At 42.6% G+C, this 19358-nt stretch overlaps 1 protein-coding gene across 12 annotated transcripts in view; it reads right to left on the bottom strand.

The window, feature by feature from the left end:
• The window catches only part of XPO4 (exportin 4), a 92589-nt gene that overhangs the window by 21119 nt on the left and 52112 nt on the right, over window positions 1–19358 (bottom strand). For all 12 annotated transcript variants that reach the window (XM_086329762.1, XM_086329758.1, XM_086329763.1 and 9 more), the window contains 5 exons: window positions 16946–17103; window positions 16572–16746; window positions 1656–1832; window positions 969–1111; window positions 323–471 (listed from right to left, as the gene is read on the bottom strand). In XM_086329762.1, coding sequence (XP_086185888.1) covers window positions 323–471; window positions 969–1111; window positions 1656–1832; window positions 16572–16746; window positions 16946–17103 — 802 coding nt within the window. The remainder of the gene's footprint in view (window positions 1–322; window positions 472–968; window positions 1112–1655; window positions 1833–16571; window positions 16747–16945; window positions 17104–19358) is intronic.

Here is a 19358-nt window from a genome sequence, read left to right as displayed (position 1 = left end):
AGAAAAGTCAGACTGCCAGGACCAGCACTCTGGCTCCAAATGTTAGCATGGCCAGGGCCAGTCTCCAGGTCTCAGCTTCTTCACAGATAGGACGGGGTGATAATTAACAGCCATAGTATTAATAATAGCAACAAGGAAAACAGTGAGACCTAGTGACAGCACTAACGAGGGGCCGCACTGAGCTCCACACAGAACATGTGGTTCGGGACAGGTAAGGAAAGTGCTCCTGCTCTGGGACACAGGGCAGCTGTGTCCAGGTCTCAAGTTCAACCCTACGTGAGAACTGCTGCTATTAACACAGGCCGAGAAACAAGCAACTGACCTGTAACTAGAATAAGCCAGTGGATGTCCTCGTACAGGTCATCCAGCGTCTTGCTGTCGGCGGAGCCTGAGGTGGGCGAGGCGAGGAGCTGCTGCTGCTGCTGCCGCTGGAGCTGCCCGTGGAGCCGTGTGACTCTCTCCTCTAACAGACTACAAGAGGGAAGACACCAATGCCTTCATGAGGCTGAGAGAGCAAAGACCAGAGCGACTTATCACTCCCATTTACTGACAGCGTGGATTCAGATGTTAGCACAGAGCACATATACAGAAATATTTATTATATACACAATGTTCTCATGGCGCTATAAGAATTGTGATTTATTGTTTACGACATAGTATTAAAACATCACTTTACAAACAATCAAGGTTTACAACAGGCATTTGAAAACCAGTTATTCCAAGTGTTTATTGATATGGGTCCAGTGTTTCTCATACCACGTTTTCCATAATCTGTCTGTCATCTATGCTGTGGTGCCTGGGCTCCAAATGTACAAGCCAAGGAACGCCACCACGAGCGCGTTTCTGTCCACTTGTTCCATGTGCTGTGCCCGGGGCGGGGGTGTTTACAGTCTTTAAACACTTAAAGCTCTCCGGGGCATGTGACTACAGGGTGTTTGCTCCATGGGGTGTCTTTGGACCGTGTGTACCTTGTCAGGAGAGGGATACAGTGCTCTGCAGCAATGCGTCCTAGCATTCCTACACTGGCTAGCTGATCAGAAAACTGGTCTCGGTCGTCCTCCTGGAGTTCACTGATCTCTTCTTCCTCTCGAGAGGCCACTCCGTTGGCAGTCTGTTATTGACAAAAGAAATAAAGACTGAGCTGATCTTAGGACCCAGCCTGTTCCTATGCTGAGGAACAGAACCTCAGGACCTTCAAGAAGGAGCACCTTCAAGTGCAGCTGCTGGGGACGCCCGCCTGCCCACCCAGTTACTAAAGGGGGGAAATTCGAAGAGAAAGAAGTGAGGGGTCTGACCACTCCCGCCGATCACAGGTAACATGGCCAGTGCACACCTACACCCCACCCCCCACATGGAGTGGAGTTCCTGTCGTCTCTGAGGAGCTCTGACATCATTAAGAGCCATCACCCCTTGGGTGTCACTGGACAATCAGCAAGACACAGCAGGTGACTGAGAACTAAAGAGAAGTGGAGAACCAGAAGCCACAGCCCATGAAACACAAACCTGCATAGATGCCTGCTCTCCATCTGGCACTCTCAGCAAGTCCTTGGAAAGAGCTCAGCCTAAATTTCTAGTATCATGTGTGATGGGACAAACAGACCAACGAGAGCCCACAAGGAAACAGATTTTTAACTACAACCTGGCTTAAAACTCACCAGATTCCTTGTGCCATCGGGCGCAGCGAGATGGCACTGAATGTAGGAATTGAACACCTGGACTGCGTGCTGGGTGAAAAAGCCTTTATGGAAGTGCTTGTCATCTTGTACTAGCGTCAGCCAGGATTCCAGCAGCCTGTCGTACGCCTCCATGTATACCATGTCGTCTTTGTCCAGCTAGGAGGAAGGGGCATTCACAAGACAGACACCAGTGAGATGGAGTCACCGCAGACAGGTCCATGGGTTGGCCTTCAACAAAGTTCCCAATCAGCAAACAATGATCGAGCTAATTGATCCCATCTTCAAATTAACTGATCAATTTGAACACTGCAGTAAATATGTATAGGCTTTTTACTAGATTTTCTAAAAACTTTCTAACTTAATCTAAATTCTTAGGCAAATAGGAATTAATGTTCATTTCTGTAAAAGACTAACTTTTCAGCACTTTGTAGATCATGTATTTTTCAAGCAAAGATAACTGACATTTTTCTCTGTCAAGAAGAGAACTGTTCGGGCTTGTACATACTCCATGACGTTGTATTAGAAACTGGAAAGGCAAGGATGGGCCTCAGAGAAGCCGGAGGAGGGCCCTGAGGAGACTGAAGCATGAGTGAGAACGCGTGGGAAGGCCAGCAGATGGCGAGCAGACAGACCTGGGTGTGGGGGGTGGGTGTCAGACTTGGATAGCAAGTCCCCAGCATGGACAGGCTGGGTCCTAAGATCACTTCAGAGCAGAGGGTTTCTCGGTGAGGAAGAGTCCACACTGAGTGACTCCGGGCAGCTCTGCGAGCGCAGCATCTGACACTTCACTCTTCTCACGTGCCAGTAAGAAACCACGCCTGAATTTTGCCATTAATTAGTAGGACTGTATACAATTCAGTCTTTGCATTGATTTGTTCATCCACAAATTCACCAGATCACCGTTCAGTCAAATCCAGAATACTTATGTGTCAAGCACTATGTTCAAAAACATAAATAACAGAGCATTCAGAGACTTTTACATTAAGTCCAATGAAAAAAAGGGAGAAGAGAACAAATAATCGCAGAAGACACACTAAAGGTCACAAGAGATAAATGCACATCCCAGGGTTGGTATTTGCTGTGATAATGGTGTCTCTCAGGTTTGGTCTACAGCTTGTCTCCTAGCCTCAAGCTACAAGAGCTCTGGAACCTCCATCAGAGGACAACCTCAGACTGTTATCCCAGCAATCTGCCAATGACTCAAAGAAGGAAGTAATGGAAGATCTCTTTCAAGAACTCCAAATTAAGCCAGACGTCAAATGCCACCTCCAGACAGGAGAAGGTAAGCACCTGAGGAACTGCATCCAGCAATAGTGTTTTATGTTTTTAGCTTTTATTAACCTAGGGAATACAGAGAAAAATGGTCATTTTATGGATCAAAGGAAGCTTTAATTTTTTGAAAAAATACTTAAAAGTAATCTGTGAAAACTTCACAAAAGAATAAAGTGAAAATAAAAAAAAATCTTCATTAGATAACTTTATAAAGAATTTTAAAACAGCAAACCCAGAGCTTCCCTGGTGGTCTAGTTGTTAAGAATCTGCCTGCCAATGCAGGGGACAGAGTTCATTCCCTGGTCTGGCAAGATCCCACATGCCTCAGAGCAACTAAGCCCGGAAGCCCACACAACTGGAGCCCCTGCTCTGCAACGAGCGGCCCAAGCATCTCAACGAGAGAAAGTTCACGAGCAGCAATGAAGACCCAGGGCAGCCAAAAATAAATCAATAAATTAACAAATACTTTTTAAAAATAGCAAACCCAAATTTTATTCCTATTTGTCTGGTCGTGAAGATGTTTTTACTGAAAACAAGCAACATTATTTGAGTGCAACTAACTAGGACATACTCATGTTGTAAACAGTCAACTCATAGTATCTGTGGTATTTACGTCCTGTAAAGTTGACCCAACACTGAATCAGCAAACACTCTGGTCACTGCATTTACACTGTGCAAAGGTGGACAAACGCATACATCACTTTGTTTCACGTGTGTTTTTGTGCACAGACACCTTACTTCACATACAGTGTTGATTCACGGCCAGCAGCCTGTTCAACAAAGCTCACCTAACACACACATCTTCTCCCTAAGGCACGCCCCAGCCTCACTGCACTTGGGCACAACACCTGGAAGCCATCTGAAACAGCAAGACCATCGAATTGTAAGTACGTCAGTATTTTTTGACAAAAATTTGGGGAACCCCGTTTCACACAAAAATGCAGCACTGGAGATGGTGAGGACAGCTGTTTGTACTGAGAACGAGTATGCTGGGTGGATCATGGTTTTTGTAACTCTCTTGCACACGTATGTCCATGAATGACCAAGAAAATTCACACTAGTGCTGATTTTGGGGGTCACAAAAGAGTTCTCAGCAAGAAAGTGAATCTGCAAATATGGAATCCACATTCAACAAGGACCAACTGCACTTGTAAAGTCTAACTCCAGGAGGTCCCAGCGTCCTCCTCATGCTGGTTCTTCCTGCTCACGCACCATCAGAAGGTGTGTTTTCAAACCTTGACAGCTCGTAATTTTGTTGAAGGACAGCCATGTTCTTGGTTCCATAAGGGCAGTAATATATATTCGCTTAATTCCTAAATACCAATAAAAATGATCAATTCAGCCAATTTTTCCGTTATATCAGTTATTTCCTTTCACACTGCTTTCACCATCAATGCAATTATAAACCCTATTAAATAAATTCTTTTGCACAAACATCAAAAAAGATGAAGGACTACTGTCAGTAATCTTTAGGAAACTTTAAACTCACAAAATACTGGGTGACGCTTTTCCATGGAATAACTGACTGGATGGGAATGCCATATTTTCTTTTTGTTCTTGGAAATAGACTGTTGGCTCATAAATTGTTGAGCTTGGGAAAACTGATCGCCTAAAACTGTCTCAGATTTCACTTACACATCAGTTTTACCAACATTATTAGAGCTCAGAGAGCTGCTGTCTCTACATTCATCTTCTGCTTAGCATTGTGAAACATCTTATTCTGAAAATTTCTCTCTTTGATACTCTGGGCAGAAAGTGAAAAATTCTGAATTTCAAATAGCATCCAATGAAATGCTAACAACAACGACATAAAAAAGATGGCATCTCAAGACCTCTTGAAAGATTGTACCATATTTTAGAAAATGCAATCAGGAAACTGAAGTCATAAAGAGTAGTTATTTATTCTATTTGTGATGATTCATTTCACTGTTTCACTAACCTGGTAGGTGATTCTATCATTCTTCCATTTTCTTATTCTTTTAGCTTCTTTTTTATTATAGATGGGAATTGATGAGTAATGGTGAACTACTTCCTAAGATTAAGAAATAGCAAAACGCTTCAAAATATAAGGGAAATCAGATCACTAAAATTCCACAATGCATTTTGGGCTTATGCTAAGATAATTACAAATGTTCTTTTTGTTCTAAGGTCTATAATAAAGAATAAAAATAATGAAAACTGATGGTTAAACAGAACTGTTCAAAAAGAAATCCAAATGCTAGACTCTGGTGGAATAGTGAGGGTTAAAGAGTCAAATAAAACCTATTCAGACATCATCTGTTGCCATGGGATTGAGGATCAATGTCATTCACGACATGAAGCTTTGCAGGAGATCATTTTCCATCTTTATTTTTACCGAATATTTGGAGCATGCCTCTGAGGAGCAGGTGTGCTTCCCCTTTTTCCTGCAAGAGCCTTCTAAGGACCTGGTATCTTCAGCCCCTTCTAAAAAGTCAGGCTTGTAGGTACAGACACTACAGCCTGATTGTTGAGACTGCTCATTTTCTCTAGGCTTGACTTTCTACTTTCCTCTTTCATCTAATTGCCTTCTGCAAGTTCTAAAAGATTATCTCACTCTAAATGTTTTTTTTTTATAAGCCATCAGAAATTTTGTATGAAACAAAGAGAGTTATGAAAAAATACAATAACCTCTGTTATAGTTTTAATGACCAAGTTCTTTCTCTCTAGGACACATCCACTGTTAAAGGCTGCCTAATTCATGAAAGGGCAGCTGTGAAGGGAAACCTTACAGAGAACAAGACACCATTTGAGGAGTTATCTGAAAATGGAGCTGATTAAAGAATGTCTGTCTAACTTGTGATTTGTGCATGAGCGTATTTGCTGCAGCATTACTGAAAACAGTCACTGAATCATTCCTCTAAGGTTTTGCATTAAAAACGATTTCTAACTCCAATTAATGACATGAGATGCTGATTATATAAAGGTATTACATAGATCTGGATGTGAATCAACAGATGCCAAGAAAGTGATAAATGATGGAATGTTGGAGAATTTTAATTTCATGTACTATCTGAATTACTTTTACCAATGACCATATACCATTTTCACATTAAAACTGTATTCTGAAATAACAGTAAGAACAAAATTGTAAGAAATAGGCATGTTTCATTCTAATAAATGTATTATTAGGGAAAAAAAAAAGTGTCTTCATATTTGGATCAAGGAAAAAAGGAAACCTGAATACTCCCATAACTAACCATTCAGATTTCTTTAGCTTAAATTCTTCCCCCAAAGAAAATACCAACTTAGTAAACTTACAGGTGAGATCTACTAAACTAGCAAAAAACAAAAATAAAACAACCAATCTTACAGAGACTGATCCAGAGAAGAGGAAACAAGAATGAGAAAGACATAACTCAGGAAGTGATGTTACCTTGACACCAAACAAACCCAGCCATTCACAAAAGGCCATGACACATGGCTGAGCTGGGTTCAACTCAGAAATGCAAGGGCAACTTTAACAAAAGAAAAATCCATAAAACCAACTGATCACACTAACAGATCAAGTAGAAACACAATTAATGATATTCAACACTCAACCATGTTTTAAAATCTATTAGTGGGACTTCCCTGGTAGTTCGGTGGTTAAGAATCCACCTTCCAATGCCGAGGATACAGGTTCCATCCCTGGTCAAGGAACTAAGACCTCCCCTGCCGCAGGGCAACTATGCCCGCACGCGGCAACTACTGAGGCTGCACTCTGCAACGAGAGGCCCCCATGTGGTAGAGAAAGCCCACGCGCCACAGTGAAGACCCAATTTAAAAATTTACAAACAAACAAAAAACCTATTACTCATTCTGATAAAGGAGAGCTCAAAAGCGGTTAGCAAACATTACTCCTAATGACGAACCAGAAAAGATGTCTTCTATTACCATTTGATTCAACACTGCACCATAATAAATGAACCATACACTAAGCGTCAGAAATACAAATGGTGAAGACTGAAAAAAGGAAGACTGCCATTATTCAGATGACACGACTGTCCGCAGAGGAAAATCACTAGAATCAATAAGAATTCTGAAAGGTCAGTAAATATCAGATCAACATACAAATGCCAACTTCAATTCTCCATGCCAGCAGCAATCTCAAAAATGAGACTTACAGAAGATACTATTTATTACAGCAACAAGAATGGAAGGCACTAAAGGAAAACTTATTCCTTATTGAAAGGTAATAAATTACACCTTAATATAGAGAAATACCACATTTATGGGCAGAATTAATACAGTAGAGATGTCCACTTTTCACTAAAGAATCACTATAATTCCAAGCACAATCCAACTTGAAAAACTGACACAATTTTTACAGAAAATAAAAAAGCTAACACAGTCAAAATTCCTCCTGAAAATCCAGGGTGCAGTGGGAACTGATATCACCTTAAAACAAAACACAGGTGCAAAAACAGACTAATTGACCAATGGAAGTGGTCAGAGCTCAAGCAAGATCAACTAGCATGTGAACACTAGATATATGACAGTAACAGTCTTACAAATCATTAGGAAAGGAAGGGCTATTTGATGCATGTTGCTGGCAGCAGAGGAAAACAGCAACAAAACAAAAAGACAATCTAACAAATGGGGAAAAAATATTTGTAAACCATATATTTGATAGGAGGTTAATATCCAAAATATATAAGAAACTCTTGCAATCCAACAGCAAAAAAAAAAAATAAATAAATAAACCAGATGAAAGAAACAGCTTAAGAATCTGATTAAGGCTGGGAGATTAAGATGGTGGAAGAGAAGGACTCGAAGCTCATCTCCCCCCATAAATTCATTTAAACTACATCTATATAAGGTGCTCCCCCCCGGGGTCCCCCTTCATCAGCTGGGGAAGCAGCACAGACCGCGGCTGGCAGAATAGAGAGATGTGCACACAGGGTCCTGGCCACCACCTGCTGTCTCATCTTCGTGCAGACAGACCTGGGGTGAGCACAGGCCAAAGAGGCTGGAGTGTGGTCGGAGCCACAGTCAGGGGTGTGGGGTGTGTGCGTGGCCCTGAGCCCATGTTCACCTCGGGAGCCCCCCATCAGTGCAGAGCAGCCTCAGAAACTAATGAGCGGGCTCTGCGGCAGGACACGAGAGGGAAACAATGCATTAATGAAGTCAGAAGGAGAAAGTAAAAAAAAAAAAAAAAAAAAAAAATTATAATAATCCCTTTTAAAATCACATACAAAAAAATAAAATACTTATGAATAAACCTGACCAAAGAGGTGAAAGACTGATATGTTGACAACTATAAAAAGATGATAAAAGACATCTGAAAAAGACAAATGTGTTCGTAGCAACAGTATTCACAATAGCCAAGACATGGAAGCAACCTAAATGTCCATCGACAGATGAATGGATCAAGATGTGGTACAGATGTACAATGGAATATTACTCAGCCAGTAATATTCTCAGTTAGGCTGAGGGCTCACACGTGGGCATTTTGTTATTGTTTATTTTTCATCTGTATTGTATATGCTATAACACAATCGTGGATGCTGGTTCTCAGGACTCAAGAAAGACACATAAAGCGGCCAGGTAAGTGCTGGATCTGCTTTGAGCAGCAGCAGAGCAGCTGGCCATGGGCCTTCAACACAAATCTCTAACCCAGAGCCAACTAAGGATGGAGCAGGGGGATCAACAAGACAGTCTCCGCCCAGAGAAACATGTGCGGCCTGTCAATACACTTCACAAAGCATGTGCTTTGCAGACATCATTTGTTAAGTCTTAACACAGTTTATCTTGCCAAAATAAACAGATTGGTAACATATCTTAAGAGGAAGAGCATCCTCTGAGCCCATGTCTCAGGAGGAAGAAGCAATGTTCCGCATTGTTCCTCAGCACATATGTGATGCACGCTTACCATGTTTAATCTGAAATTCTGACACAGAGAAGTACAAAAAAAACTGTAAAAGCCTTAGTTAGAAGCTGTTTACTCTTGGAAGAGCGTTCCACAGTCCCTCGCACAAAGCCCTGATGTGAGGCAAACCAGGATCACATCGGACACTCAGCCCCCTCCCTGAAGCAGATCTAAAATAAGCACTGCAAATTTCCCAGAGCCTTCTGTTCCACTTGGAAACCAGCACAAGTGACTCATCAGGCAAAGTGTGAGAAATTTGGCTGATGACAATTGGCAGCTAAATCTTTCAGTCTAATCAGAGAACTGAAACCCGGCCCAGCACTTTCTCCTAATGCGTTGGCCCTGCTCCACTGCCCCTCTGGCCAGCACCCAGCAGTCAAGCCAGAGCACGTGCCCAGAGCTGACGAAGGGACCAAGCTGGACACTGCTTGTGCCCGGGGGCCCTTGGGCCCACTGCCAGCAGAGCTCTAGAGAGGCCCTGGAGCTTAGGGGGGTACTTGACCCCACTCACTTCGTCTGGGAACAGAGGGTGGAGAACGTAATTAAAAGATGATACCAGCACTGACACGTCAACACCCATATTTAACTTGCGAGTGTACAGAGGAGTGAACTTGCAACTCTCCAGCCTCAGGAAAACAGTCTGCTTTTGTATCTGGTAACTATTTGAACCCATTCATGGGTCACAGCCTTGTCATAGCAAAGGGGCTTGCATAACCCAATGAAGCCATGAGCCATGCCATGCAGAGCCACCCAAGATGGACGGGTCACCGTGGAGAGTTCTGACAAGACGTGGTCCGCTGGAGGAGGGAATGGCAAACCACTCCAGTATTCTTGCTGCAAGAACCCTATGAACAGTATGAAAAGGCAAAAAGATATGACACCAGAGATGATCTCCCCCTGGTCAGAAGGTGTCCAATGTGCTACAGGGGAAGGGGGGAGGACAACTACTAATAGCTCCAGAAAGAATGAAGAGGCTGTGCCAAAGTGGAAATGGCACTCAGCTGCGGATGTCTGGTACAGAAAGTAAAGTCCAGTGCTGTAAAGAACAGTATCACATAGGAACCTGGAATGTTAGGTTCAGGAATCAAGGTAAACTGGACGTGATCAAGCAGGAGATGGCAAGAGTAAACATCCACATCTTAGAATCAGTGAACTAAAATGGATGGGAATGAGTGAATTTAATTCAGATGACCACTGTATCTACTACTGTGGGCAAAAATCCCTTAGAAGAAATGGAGTAGTCCTCACAGTCAAACAGAAGAGTCTGAAATGCAGTACTTGTGTGCAATCTCAAAAAATGACAGAATGATCTCGGCTTGTTTCCAAGGCAAACCATTCAATATCACAGTAATTCAAGCTTATGCCCTAAACACTATCCTGTATGATTGTACAGTAGAAGTGACAAATAGATTCAAGGGATTAGATCTGATACAGTGCCTGAAAAACTATGGACAGAGGTTTGTGACATTGTACAGGAGGCAGTGATCAAGACCATCCCCAAGAAAAAGAAATGCAAAAAGGCAAAATAGTTGTCTGAGGAGGCCTTATGAATTTCTGAAAGAAGAGAAGTGAAAGGCAAAGAGGATAAACCCAACTGAATGCTGAGTTCCAGAGAATAGCAAGGAGAGATAAAGCCTTCTTAAGTGAACACGCAAAGAAATAGAGGAAAACAATAGAATGGGAAAGACTAGAGATCTCCTCAAGAAAACTGGAGATACCAAGGGAACATTTCATGCAAAGATGGGCTCAATAAAGGACAGAAATGGTATGGACCTAATAGAAGCAGAAGATATTAAGAAGACATGGCAAGAATACACAGAAGAACTACACAAAAAAGATCTTAATGACCCAGATAACCTCAATGGTGTGATCACTCACCTAGAGACAGAATCCTGGAGTATTAAGTCAAGTGGGCCTTAGGAAGCATCACTACGAACAAAGCTAGTGGAGGTGATGGAATTCCAGTTGAACTATTTTAAATCCTAAAAGTTGATGCTGTTCAGAGTGCTACACTCAGTATGCCAGAAAATTTGCAAAACTCACCAGTGGCCACAGGACTGGAAAAGGTCAGTTTTCATTCCAATCTCAAAGAAAGGCAAGCCAAAGAATGTTCAAATTCCATACAACTGCACTCATTTCACATGATAGCAAGATTGTGCTCAAAATTCTCCAAGCAAGCAGTACATGAACCAAGAACTTCCACACGTACAAGCTGGATTTAGAAAAGACAAAAGAACCAGTGGCAAAATTGCCAACATCCACTGGATCATAGAAAAAGAAAAGAAATTCCAAAAAACATGTACTTTTGCTTCACTGACTTCACTAAAGCCTTTGACTGTGTAGATCACAACAAACTATGAAAAATTCTTAAAGAGATAGAATACCCGACCACCTTACCTGCCTCTTGAGAAATCTGTATATAGGTCAAGAAGCAAGTTAGAGCTGGACATGGAACAACAGACTGGTTCCAAATTGGGAAAGGAGTACGTCAAGGTTGTATACTGTCACCCTGCTTATTTAAATTATATATGCAGGGTACATTGTGCAAAATGTCCAGCTGAATGAATCACAAGCTGGAATCAAGACTGTCCAGAGAAATACCAACAACCTCAGATATGCAGATGATACCACCCTACTCGCAGAAAATGAAGAGAAACTAAACAGCCTTTTGTTAAGTGTGAAAGAGGAGAGTGAAAAGGCTGGCTTAAAACTCAACATTCAAAAAACTAAGATCATGGCATCTGGTCCCATCACTTCATGGCAAATAGAAGGGGCAAAGATAGAAACAGTGACAGACTATTTTCTTGGGCTCCAAAATCACTGTGGACAATGACTGCAGCCATGAAATTAAAATACGCTTGCTCCTTGGAAGAAAAGCTATGACCAACCTAGACAGCATATTAAAAAGCAGAGACATCACTTTGCCAACAAAGGTCCGTCTAGTCAAAGCTACGGTTTTTTCCAGTACTCATGTACAGACGTGAGAGTTGGACCATAAAGAAGGCTGAGCACCAAAAAATCAATGTTTTCAAATTTGGGTGTTGGAGAAGACTCTTGAGAGTCCCCTGGAATGCAAGGAGATCCAACCAGTCCATCCTAAAGAAAATCAGTCCTGAATGTTCATTGGAAGGACTGATGCTGAAGCTCCAATACTTTGGCCACCTGACACTAGGAACTGACTCACTGGAAAAGACCCTGATGCTGGGAAAGACTGAGGGTAGGAGGAGAAGGGGACGACAGAGGATGAGATGGCTAGATGGCATCACTGCCTCAATGGACGTGAGTTTTTAAGCAAACTCTGGGAGATAGTGAAGGACAGGGAAGCCTGGCACGCTGCCATCCTTGGGGGTCAAAAAATCTCTGAGACACAACTTAGCAACTGAACAACAAGAACCACCATTTGGACACATAGAAATAGTGGTTAATTTTGTTTATGAAAACACTGCCAAATGAAGTTTGGGGAAGAAAAGTTTCAGTATGTGAATCTGGTCTCCTTTTAACATGCATGTGAATTTCAGATTAAAATCTAGCATAACTGTACAATTCCAACTATATGACATTTAAAGGCCACACTTTGGAGAAAAGGAAAAGATCCCTGGTTGTCAGGGAGGGGGGGGCTAGGGGCAGTAAGACTCCTCTGTGTGAAACCATTATGGCGGATGCACTTATCACATACATCCACACCCACGACCCATACAACAGAGTGAACCCCGACAAAGATGTGGGCTCGGGGTGCTGGTGACAGTCAGGGTAGGTTCATCAAGTGTCCCACATGCACCCTCTGGTAGGATGTTGACGGTGGGGGAGGCTGTGTGTTGGGAGTTGGGGGGAGCAGTGGGAATTCTGTATTTTCACTCCACTTTGCTATGAATCTAAAACCCCACTATAAAAATAAAGTATGCATGCGTGCCTTATGTCAGATACTGTAAAAGTATACCAGATAAAACACGGTGCCAATGTGGTTCTAACACTTGACTGCTATGCTGCAGACAACTCCTGCAGACCTTTTTCTACAAACAGCAAAAAACCAACGTGACAACTCCAAATCATTTTCACAGAACTGGGAAGCTCTCTCTTTGCCCGGGAGTATTGTCTTTATATATAAACATGAGTTACCTGACTCAGTTAAGAAAAGCATTATGATCCACAGACATAAAAACTACAGTAAGTGGCTGTGAGCCATCAGCTCTCACATGGAGCTGCACCACTAATGAAAAGCCTGCTCAACTCCTGTTTCCTGTAAACAGCTAGGGGCTGCTCTTCTGCTCTCAGGAGGACTTGGGAAGGCGAGCACGCAGAACCGTCGAGGTCACAGAGGGTGGAAAGGAGCCAACAGCGCAGCCCGGCACCCTGGCAGCGCTCGTTAGCAAACACGATACAAAATCATTTGGCAGAAGTAACTTGTGCAATATAAACCGTGCTTATGACAACAGGGGGAACTCCAGGTAGGTGGAAGGGGGAAAGGCCCCAGCGATATACTGTAATATCTGCATGGCTGGCACACAGCTGTTCATCTTATTCTTCACAATGTTTATACACACACACACACACACACACACATATATAAAGTTTTTACTTGACATGAACAAAATACTTCACAATAAGTTTAAATTTTATAGGCACTGCCATAACCTACAAGTCCAATGACAGATAAGACATATGTAATACATGTATCAGATAATATACAGTGTAAAATAGCAAGCAAGGACATACAAAAGATTAAAGAGGGAAAGAACTGAAACAGTTTGTGCTGTTGTTCATCTGCTATACTCTTTCTGGTATGCATGCATGCTAAGTCACTTCAGTTGTGTCTCTGTGACTATATTCTTTGTGACTCTACGGACTGCAGTCCGCCAGGCTCCTCTGTCCATGGGATTCTCCAGGCAAGAATACTGGAGTGGGCTGCCATTTCTGCCTCCAGGGGCTCTTCCCGACCCCAGCGCCTCTTACGTCTCAGGCATTGGTAGCCGGGTTCTTTAGGTTCTTCACTACTAGCACCACCTGGAAAGCCCCTTTCCAAGTGCAGCATCATATGAAGCAAAAATCGCAACATAGAGAAAAAAACACAGAAATGTTACAAATAAAAAGTCATGATCTCTCCATTTTAAAGAGAATTTAGGGACTTCCCTGGTGGTCCAGTGGCTAAGACTCTATGCTCCCAATGCAGGGGGCCCGGGTTCAGTCCCTGGTTGGGGAACCAGATCCCTCAAGCTGCAACTAAAACTTCTCATGCTGCAACTGAAGATCCTGTGGGCGGCAACTAGTCCAGGTGCAGCCAAATAAATAAATAAAAAAAAGAATTTAGAGAAGTCTCTGAATGTCAAATGCAATAGAAATTAATTCATTCTCTTGTTTTTCTAGCCAGTCCTTACAGCACAGAATTAATTTGACTCAGAGCACCCATGCATATGACAGTATTCCCGGCCTCTGAATAAGTAGTCTCAACTATAACTTTTCAGAGAATTTTTAATGTTACACTCTTAGATTAACTTTTTCCTTTTGGAAACATATATGACTTTCCAAATTCTTAATGCTAAAGAATGTATTTTTCAAACACAGTGCCTGGTGAAATACAGATGACGGATAAACATTCACAGAACTGGACTGACCCAGCAGCCCTCCTAAGGGCCAGCATCGCTGGGACTCGCCCACCTGCCCTGAGGTGGCCGGGCCTCCTTACTCAAGTGTTCCCTTATGAAACCCTGGCCATTAGATCTAGTTGTTTCCAACAGTAGTCTTTTAAGCAGTACAACCCTTGCCAAGTTGGTTGCTATGAGTCATGGAAAGCATTAGACAAATCTTTTCCCTCTGCTTTTTTCGATGGATAACCAACTGTTTCTAACACCATTTTTTAAACATCATAAACAGGTTAAAAGAAATCAATTTGTTAAAAGAAAGGAAGAGAGAACAAGAAACACCCCATCTCTCCAAGTGCAGCCAGGCCCTCTGAGTTCCAATACTTCTATGTCAAACCTTGGCAGAAACAATGTTTTCCAAGTTGTTAGTTCCCTAGGCAAAATAAATAAATGCTCAAATTCAAAATCTGCAAACCAAAAATGTTATGCATCTTTCGGCAATTCCTCTATAAAATGGTTAGAAGATTCCTCAACCCACAGACAGATACTAAAAAGCAGCTGCGTTTCTAAACGTGCTTATTCTGCTGTTTAACCCCCAGGGTTTAGAAAAGAAAACAAGACAAGGGGGAAGGGGTAGGGGAAGGGGGGACTCAGGATGTGAAGCCCTAGTGACTCAGAATCTGTGATCACTTGAAAAAGATTTGAGTAAAGCTTCCTTTAACTCTCCCTGTACTTCCATACTTAGAACATCATTTTCCTCGCCCAGAAATTCAGATCTCACACGTGAGGCCTGTAAATGTCTATTCCTCCATGACCCACTTTCCAACACACAAATGTTTTCCTGGCCTGGCTCCTTCCCCATCAAACCACGGGGCGCCCACAGTACGGACACAGCCACACCTGGGTTCTTCACGCTCTGACACCTCCAAAAAGGGACACTATACACTTCCACGCATGTTGCCAGACCTCCCAACAAAACAGCCGTTAGGACTTAACTTGAAATTCTGTCAAATGTTCACAAATATTCTTCTTACCCTTACAATCTTTGAAACGGATTTACATTTCATAAAAAAAAAAAATTAGTTTCAACAATAACTACTTTGCAGGGAAAAAAATCAATTACTTCCCAAGATTAATGGAGTTATTCACAGTAATCATTACACATGCAGCTTTGTTGTCAAAAAGTTTAGCACATGTTTTCTAGATTAAATATAAAACTTGGAAGATAAGCATTTAAAATCTGTACCAAGAAACATCTCTGAGTACTGGAACTAGTCTTCATTTTAATGTAAATTAAAATTTACTAAGGTATATTATTAAACCATAGCACCAAAAATATTTTCAAAAGCATAGTCTAATCAAAATAAACAGTGTTACAATTATTTGAACCAAATTATATTTATGCAATTTTCAGGTAAGCCCAAGATTTTTAAATTCTCAAGAAACACTTAAAATTATATATAGTCACAACCATACCATAAAGCTCACAGCACCCTTTAAACTTAATCAAATAGCTTAATATTAAAACAGGCTTTCAGCATAATATTTAATACAAACATTTCACTCCATTTCCTATATTCATGTACTAAATTATCTCAACTTAAAATCTTTAGACCAGGGCTAAAGTGGCTCAGTGGTAAAGAATCTGCCTGCCAATGCAAGAGACACGAGTTTGATCTCTGATGAGGGAAATTCCACATGCCGAAGAGCAACTAAGTCTGTGCACCACAACTCCTGAGCCTGTGGTCTAGGGCCCAGGATCCAAACAAAAGAAGCCATCACAATGAGAAGCCCAAGCACCACAACTAGAGAGTGGCCCCCACCTGCCACAAGTAGAGAAAGGCCCATGTAGCCAAAAATAAATAAATAAAATTATAAAAAATAAACAAAAGTAATTAAAAATAATTACTTAGACCAATAAGGGAAGCCTGGCATGCTGCAGTCCATGGGGCTGCAAAGAGTTGGACACGACTGAGCAACTGAACTGAAAGTGATTTTAATCACAAATGTTTTAAAAGCCATGTTTCCAAGCACAGATCGCCAAATAATTTGCACATATAAACAAGAACACATGCCTTTAAAACGATGACTCACTGTGAGCAGTGCTCAGAAGCACAGCAGCCCTCACTGTGAGATGGACGGAGAGATGGACGCCGTGTGATAAGAGGAGCCACTTACCACTTCTTCCAGTGCAGCGCTGCGCCCGAAAGAGCAGGTGAGGTGCGTGAGGCAGTTGACGAAGGACGAGAACAGCTCTCGGGGGATGGCAGTCAGCACGTTGCGAGGGAACACGGTGATCAGGTTGCTGATGATGCTGGAGATGCCCACAGCCTCAGAGTCTTCTATCTCAATCCTACAACCCAAGGTGTGGGCACCGGCGTTAAGTGGAGCAGGGGGAACTGGTTTCCCCCTACTCGTTCCAAAGGCACATCTCTGTGTGCTCACTTCACATATAACTCTACTTCAGAGGGTTAAGGGGATTCACTGGTTTCTCTTCCCTCCACCAAGAACCATGCAGGAGAGCCAGGGCCGCTCCCAGCTGGGACACCTACCCATTGATGGTGCCCAACAGGCCCTCGATGAAGTGGGCGAGGTAGTCCACCTGAGCGCCCTCATCAGGGAAGACAGGCCCGTGCAGGGACGCCAACTGTGCAAGGCACTGCAGCGAGTCCTGGGCCATGTCAGAATCCTCTCTGATCTTTCGATGTACCTGTTGGAAAGATGAGCTAATCCATAAAAATAAATTCCTCTTTTATACGGGTCACGTTTCTATCATGCCAAATGAAGGGAGAGAAAAATTCACTGCAGCTGATTATTTCTTGAAAACTGATTCCGAAGTTAAATTTGAAAATTGTGCCTCAGTGCACTGCTTGTTACAGGCCATGATTTTAAACGTATCAGTTAGTCTTCAGTGGAGGGCTACCTACATTGTGAAAACTGAACTGTCTCCAGCCTATTGTGACAAAGAGAGAAACAGATGCTGGCCAGTCAGGCACACTGCTCCTTCTAAAAACAGCAAGGACGACAGTCGTCTGTATTATGCTAACTATGCCTCACCCAGGCTCCTGCTAAAGTTAGCGAAGTTCAGGCAGGAGCGTACAGATGGCGCTCCAGTGGATGCAGACAGTCACACTCAGAAAACCAGCGCACCCCTCCATCCCTAGGAGCACGCTCGTTCAAACAACACATAAACAGTCTTCCATTAACTCTGAGACTGCCTACAAGTTGTCCGAATCTTATTTTATGCTACATCATTGCAATTAATAAATTTTTTAAAAAATTTACTTAGATTATATTTAAGTTCACTTTGAACCTCATCTAGATTTTATTTCAGTTCTGCAATACTGCTCTGAAACACCTGGCATACAGCATTCTGATGAAGGTCATTAATGTTCTCAGACTTAATAACCAGAACCACCCATGAAAATGGTTCAGAGAACTCACAGGAAACTTGTCTTAATCGACCACACTTACTACGGCCATCTTCTACTTTCCACAAGCATTTCAGTTTTCCAGCCCCCTTTCCCCTACACAAACCTCTCTGCTTTCTGAATGTCAAAATGTATACATTTATACATGGTTTTCAGATTATTTCACTCTGATTCTACAAATCACGTATAAGTTGTGTGAAGGTAGAATGTTTCCCAAGTATGCACTGGTGCAGGGCTGGGACACGGAGCACCTACACACCCCCAGTTCTCAGATGGATTCCACTAGTCTTCAATTCCTGAGCTTCTTAAGGTTCTAAGAAAGTTAAAATATTAGAAACTCGCTACAAGTCACAAAATTAATTTATCTACTGACATGTTACCTTCTCTGGTTTAGAAAAGGGGTTGGCAACCCACAGCCCACGGGCCAGACCTGGCTTTCTGCCTGCTTCTGTGTGACCTGTGAGGTAAGAACGTTGTTTACCTTTGTACGCGGCTGGGAAAAACAAAACTGAAGAATGATACAGTATTTTAGGACATGTGAAAATTACACAGAACTCATGACTTAACAGCTGTCAGGGAGTTTTTGCTGTCTGATTGTCTTCAGAGGGTGGAGTAGAAGCTGCCTTGCAGAACTCACGACCTGCGAAGCCCAGCAGCTCACCTGGCCAGGTGCTCCCTGGTCCATAGCAACACAGTGTTTTTCGAAGTATCCTGAGTTTTATATAAAGTTGATTAAAAGTACAATGCACAAGTGCACGTATACACTCTACTTCAAGAACTTCTGAACACAACTATTCTTAAGCGCCTTATCTGAAGGCTGTAGCTACATTTCTCTCACTGTGTTTTTTAACCTTATCAACATTTAAATGTGACAGACAACACAGTCTGGGGCCCCAGAGGGCTGCTTCATCAGCCAAGTGGTCGCTGGACCCTGGTCTAGCCCTGAGGAAGCAAAAGAAATAGCCAACGTGGACCATGTCATTAAACAAAATAAATAAAATAAAATAAAATAAACCATCCTCAGAGCCTGACTTCATTGTTCGGGCTTATCTTTCCTGAAACATGAACCACATAAAGCACATGATAAATCAACGACTGATTCTTACAGAAGATGTAGATTCCTGCCCTTCTTCCATCACACAGGAGCTCTGTGTAAACAGGAGTTCACCATATCTGAACTACATTACACAACTTAAAACCCGAACCCAACACCTGAATAGGGGAAAGCAGAGGGATAAAGAAAGGCTGCTGCTGCTGCTGCTAAGTCGCTTCAGTCGTGTCCAACTCTGTGCGACTCCAGAGACGGCAGCCCACCAGGCTCCCCCGTCCCTGGGATTCTCCAGGCAAGAACGCTGGAGTGGGTTGCCATTTCCTTCTCCAATGCATGAAAGTGAAAAGTGAAAGGGAAGTCGCTCAGTCGTGTCCTACTCTTAGCGACCCCATGGACTGCAGCCCACCAGGCTCCTCCGTTCCATGGGATTTTCCAGGCAAGAGTACTGGAGTGGAGTGCCACTGCCTTCTCCTAAAGAGGTAG

Source organism: Bos grunniens, chromosome 12 (genome assembly GCF_055505025.1).
Source record: "Bos grunniens cultivar Pamir isolate PY7600 chromosome 12, Bosgru_T2T1.0, whole genome shotgun sequence".
In the NCBI taxonomy this organism is placed as follows: domain Eukaryota; kingdom Metazoa; phylum Chordata; class Mammalia; order Artiodactyla; family Bovidae; genus Bos; species Bos grunniens.
The sequence above is the reverse complement of the archived record's forward strand: the minus strand, read 5'-3'. Positions and strand labels throughout refer to the sequence as shown.